This window comes from Prunus persica, chromosome G1 (assembly GCF_000346465.2).
Source record: "Prunus persica cultivar Lovell chromosome G1, Prunus_persica_NCBIv2, whole genome shotgun sequence".
Taxonomy (NCBI): Eukaryota; Viridiplantae; Streptophyta; class Magnoliopsida; order Rosales; family Rosaceae; genus Prunus; species Prunus persica.
The window spans coordinates 6258741-6264958 of record NC_034009.1 but is presented as its reverse complement, the minus strand read 5'-3'; the positions used below and the strand labels follow the sequence as shown (position 1 = coordinate 6264958).

The following is a 6218-nucleotide window of genomic DNA, read 5'->3' as shown; positions in this document are numbered from 1 at the left end:
CTATTTATAAGTATTTCTTCAACTTCCAAACATTTCTCATATTCTTCCATCTCACACGTCCCTGTATGTGTGACAAATTTTCAAGTCTAATATGTGAACAATACATATTGGGTGACATGGAGCACGTATGTCCCTTAAGCTTCACACATGAGCAAACTTGCTCTGATATCATGAAAGAAGTTGAAGTTTCACCCCAAGACCAATTGGCAATGGGGAATAACCCAACTCCTTATAAGTCCTTACTAGATTTCTTAATTTTCCAATGTGAGACATTTCTTCACACATTTGCCTTATATTGTTTAGCTTGGAGAAATCCTTTTTACCCCCATTAAGAAGTTAAAAAATCAAATTAGTCGTAGAATAAAGACGCATGTCATCTTTTAATTAAACTGTTATGCGTGCTAAACATTTGACACCAAGACAATCCTACAAATTGTTTTCTTCATTTAACCCTTTATCGCCCTTCTATAAGAGTAATTATCCCATGCATGGATTAACCATCATTCCTCCCAACCCAAGTCCCACAACCCCCGCACCCACAAAAACAGGACAAAACACTGCCTTTGAAGTTTGAACCAATATAAAGAAGCAGACATCCCTTGACCCTGCCTCTTAAATTGAGAGAGAAAGATAAGAGACTTTGGCTCCCTTTGCGTTTGTTTCACTTTAGCTGCTGGAGATTTGTTTCTGTGTTGAGCAACTTTGCTTGCTCTGCATATGAAACAGGGCTTTCCCTGGTGAAAAGTTTATAGCAATGAAATACATTAGGACCAACAGCTTGAAACGGCTATTCTCACTCAAATGGAGAAGTTTAGAAGAAGCCACAAGCCTAAATGGTTCAAAAGGGGAAGAAAACAATGGAAGCTTCAAGAACGTTGAAGAAGCTGAGCTTTCTCCCAAACCCACCTGGAAATGCTTTTCCTATGAAGAAATTTCTGATGCCACCAATGGTTTCAGCTCAGGTTTGTTTGCTTCCCAGATGAGTTTAGAAACTGTTAGATATATTTTTTTTTGGCTTTTCTTTGGGTGATAGAAATTGATATTTTGTGATGTGGGTTTTGTCAGAAAATTTGGTTGGAAAAGGAGGCTATGCAGAGGTGTACAGAGGAATTCTAAAAGATGGTGAGGAAATTGCAGTGAAGAGGCTCACAAAAGCTGTCACTGATGAAAGGAAAGAGAAGGAGTTCTTGAATGAGATTGGGACCATTGGCCATGTGTGCCATCCAAATGTCTTGTCACTTGTGGGTTGTTGCATTGACAATGGGCTTTATCTCATCTTCCATTTCTCCTCTAAAGGCTCTGTTGCTTCTCTTCTCCATGGTAAACTTGCAACAATGATTTCTGGAAAATACCCATCTTGTTTTGCTTATTTGTTTGTTGGGTTGGTTTCTGGTTTGTTTTTCATTTTTGGAATAATTTTTCTTATGATGGTTCTCGAAATCCTTGTTGTAGATGAGGATTTACCACCCATGGATTGGAAAACAAGGTACAAGATATCTATTGGGACAGCTAGAGGCCTCCATTACTTGCACAAGGGCTGCCAGAGAAGGATAATTCACAGGGACATCAAGTCCACAAATATTTTATTGACTCCAGATTTTGAGCCACAGGTACTCATTTAGAATCATGGTTTCTTTCTTGTGCCTTTTCTTGATCAAGAACAATGTTGATGTGAAATTTTGTGAAGTGGGTTTCAAAATGCATTCAATTTGATGTTGTTTTAATGTTTGAAATACCACAGATATCTGATTTTGGACTAGCAAAATGGCTTCCATCTCAATGGACTCATCATTCAATTGCTCCAATTGAAGGGACATTTGGGTACTCAAATCTTACAAGCCTTCATCAACCAAATCAATGATTTGAATCCATCAATCTCAAAATGATTGCTGATTTTATATATGTATATATTGTGCAGGCACTTAGCACCTGAGTACTATTTGCATGGAATTGTGGATGAAAAAACAGATGTGTTTGCTTTTGGGGTTATTTTATTAGAGCTCATTTCAGGCAGAAAACCAGTGGATGGCTCTCACCAAAGCTTACATAGCTGGGTAACAATAGCAACCTTCTTCAAAGCTTATTATATTGATTCAGTCTATTTCAAGTTACCCCCGTATGCCTCAAGGATTTTAAATCTAACTTCAACAGGCAAAACCAATATTAAACCAAGGAGAAATTGAAAAGCTAGTAGATCCAAGGCTTAGAGGGGCCTATGATGTTACAGAGCTGAAAAGACTTGCCTTTGCAGGATCTCTCTGCATTAGAGCATCTCCAACATGGCGCCCTACCATGACCGAGGTAGCTATTAATTTTAATTATTAAGTGCATGCCTTGCTTTGCCTTAACAACAACATATTAGATATTAATAAAGCTTATCATACATTGACTAATTGAACAAACGCCAATGTCACACATTTGCAACTGTATAGGAAACTCATAATTAAAAGCCAACAAATCTTTCTAAATAAACTGCGTGTAACCTGAGAAATCAGATCTTCATAGATATTTGTGTTTCCATGGTCATATTGATGAATCCAAATTCCAATAGTAAAGTTTGGTTGACTGGCCAACTAACACAGCTAATATGCATTAAAATCTAATGTCTTAATATATATATATATATGTACAATATATAGAAATTCTACTATTCGAATGTCACGGACGTTATTACCGTGCGAATGTTATGTATTTTTTATTACATTTTCTTACTTTCCTCTATGTTTACAATGACATACGCAAACAATAATAACGTGCGGACATTCGGATGAGAGAATTACTGTATACATATATTTATATAAAACTTAGATTTAGTTTCTGCATCAATTTCTGCATGTGGTGGATGGTCTGTAATGACTTTCTGCATCAAGTTTCACCAGTTAATACCAAAAAGATGAAACTCAGATTTAGTTTTTCTTTTTGGTAGTTGGTGGCAGGGCATTTGGGCTTTTTCACGCAATTCTGATTGCCCAACAAATGGTTCCATTCCACCTAACCTAAATATATATATATATATATATATATGCTAAATTGTCGAATATCTATAATAAGGGATTAATGCACCTGATTAAGAAAGATTAAAACTATGATCACCAAAATGATTGTGAGAGTGGGTCCTAATTTGACTCATTATTGTAAAACCATGTCAACTTCAGCAGTCATTTTCATTTGCATATTGGATACATAAAAACATGTATTATTCTGCACAAGGAAAAAGCACAACAATTTCTTCCTCATTCATAAATCAATGAGTTAAACACGGCATCAAATCAAAACTAATCAGTGAGCTTTGTGGGCTTAATTTAGTTGTGTTAATTTCCATATATAGGAAATTTTAATTGGGTCCCTCTCCTAATAGCTTGAATATTAATGTAAAGTCCAAAAATAGTCCAAATACTAAATTTAGCAGCTGAATTTGCTGTCAACAAAGTAACAATCTTGTGACACAAGGAAGTGTGTGTCTCTGTCTACAAATGAATGTGCCATCAACTTTAGGAGAAGAACTTGTATGTCACGGGAGTATTAGCTTCTCCTTCTCCTCTGCAATATATGTATATATACATACGTCAAATTGACGTAAATAGTAACTTAATTTGCCACCATTTGCAGGTATTGGAGGTCATGGGATCAGAAGGGGACATAGATAAAGAGAGATGGAAGATGCCAGAGGAGGAAAAAGAGCAAGATGAGTTTTGGGGTTTTGAGGATCTAGAATATGAGTGCAATAACAGTTCCTTCTCAATTTCTCCACATGATTCCATTTCAACAGGAAGTTGTTGATTAAATTAGCATCGACGTGTACATATAGATTTACAGATGTTTGGTATATATATAAAGCAAGCATGGAGACAGAGAGAGCTGTTGTTAGCAAGGCCACTTCACGTGATGAGATTGTTATAAAATTTGTAGTGATTTGACTCCACAGCGCTGGAACATCACTTCCTCCCAACACTTTTTTTCAAATATCTTTCATGCTTTTGCAAGATTGAGAAAATTGAGATTGAAAAAGGGGCTGATATGGTGGGATATGTTTAATTTTATGCATTTCAGTTACCATTAATTTTGATTTTTTTATTACTAAATTTTTTATGTTGGTGATTTTTTATTATTTTAAATATAAGCGATGATCTCAATCAGAAAAAGAGAAATAAATTTTCTCACATACAAGTGTTATAAAAATTCGAATTTAAGACCACTAACCTGCACATATTGTTGGTGAGATTTTAAATATAAATGAAAGTTGCCGACTTGGGAGAAGTAACATGCAAGACAAACAATGACATTTGACATTCATTAAGAAAATGTATTAAGAAATCAGGCAAGGACACATATCATGCATGAATTGTCATATAATACAGAAAAACAACTCATTATATGATAAGGAAAAAAAATAGTAACTTGGGATAAGATGTACATATGTCATAATAGTTTTAGCTAGTGGGATATAAATATAAGAAATTGCTCCAACATGTAAAAGGGTTCTTACATCATCCCACATGTTGTACTTTTATTTTTATTTTTTATTTCTTTTTATGAAGAACGTGTTGTACTTCAAGTGGATATTCTTGGCCTATAAAAATAGGATAGAAACTCTTATGCAATGGGTATAACGCTTTTTGCTATATCCAACTAATAACATAATAACACGTAAGATAGTTTTTTAATGTGTCATTGTGTTATTGGTTGGAGATAACAAAATAGTGTTATTCCTGTTACAAGAATTTTTTTTTCACAAAAACAGGGGAGAAGGCTGAGATTAGTAAATACTTTATAATTCACAATTATACTAATTAGGTGGAGAAATGATGTATGAAAGAGCACGATGGGGTGTGTACGTTTCAATACCAAATTAATTACTAATAGTTGACAAGTATTAAAAAAAAAAAGAAAAAAAAGAGAGAGAGAGTGTAACGACATTATTTTAGTGTAATTTTTAACATAGAGTGAAACAATTATTATATATCAATCTACAATATTTGATACGTTGCCGATATTTTGTCGGTATTGTATTGACAGTCCTGATCTTTTGGACCACAGGAGTCCAAGAGATTGTGGTCACCCATCGTTGGATATTAATCCAATGGTTGAAATTTTTTTTTTAAAATGAGTGCAAGAGTGAGTTCACCGTTGAATTTACATCCAACGGTGAGTGACCATAAATTTCTTGGACTCCTGTGGTCCAAGAGATCAGAACTGATTGTATTGATATTTAGTAATAATCTGTATAATACAATAGGAGTGAGACAAGGAGAGCTTTCATGAGAGCAGCTGGCAAAGAGTAAGTCTTCCTTACTGTCATATAATATAGACAATATTATTGAGAGCTGAATTGATAATAAGTATTTAAGAAACACAAGGAATTATAATTTCCGTTGTATTTTTTCCCTGGTTTTTTGTGATTATTGAGTAATGATTTATATTGGATTATATCAACTATTAATCTGCCTGCTGTCATGACTGAAGGCATGTATGGTTCGAGCCCTACCCAAAAGGTCCAGTAAAGCTGTCACTGATGGAACCCAAGAAAGGCAAATTTGTTGTTGTTGTTGTTGTTGTTCTTTCTCATAATATTGTATGCCAGCAAATCATCTTTTAAATAATTGTGTTGCTACATTATTTTCTTGCAGCTCCATTGCCGACGTCAATCATTGAATGACACTTTATAATGATTACAATTAATTGATGCTTGATTAGTTTTGGTCACACTAATTTTCTCATGAACTGTAAGATGGTAAATACGGTTATATGATATAACTTGTTTCCATGTTATAACATGTTTATAAATTATACTATGTGACCATACTTCAGTATTATTCTATAATTTCTCGAGACGACTTTGGAGTTGATCATTAATATGCGGAAAATAATAACAATTAAGAATCGACTTTCCTTTTATGTTCATTTTGGATATGTATGTGTCAATGTGAGCTAATCATAGCCAACTAGGTGACCAAAGTATCCCACCAAAAATAGAATTAGGGTTAATATATAAAGCAGGTGGCCCAGCCCAGGAGCAGTTATATATGCTTTGGACCATATATATATATATATATATATATATATATATATATATATATTAGAAAAACATAGTCATTAGAGACACAGATTTTATATACTAGATTTATAGGACACGATCCACCGGATAATGTATGTATATGCATTGGAATGAATTAATTTCAAAGGAATTTAAGAAAGCTAGCTATTTCGAAATAAATAAT

At 34.1% G+C, this 6218-nt stretch overlaps 1 protein-coding gene across 1 annotated transcript; it reads left to right on the top strand.

Moving 5' to 3' along the window:
• LOC18788561 (probable receptor-like serine/threonine-protein kinase At5g57670) lies at positions 501-4008 on the top strand. Its single transcript, XM_007223032.2, has 7 exons — positions 501-962; positions 1066-1320; positions 1453-1610; positions 1742-1821; positions 1919-2054; positions 2152-2301; positions 3610-4008. Exons 1-7 carry the CDS (start codon positions 755-757, stop codon positions 3778-3780), a joined length of 1158 nt encoding a protein of 385 aa, XP_007223094.1. The 5' UTR covers positions 501-754; the 3' UTR covers positions 3781-4008.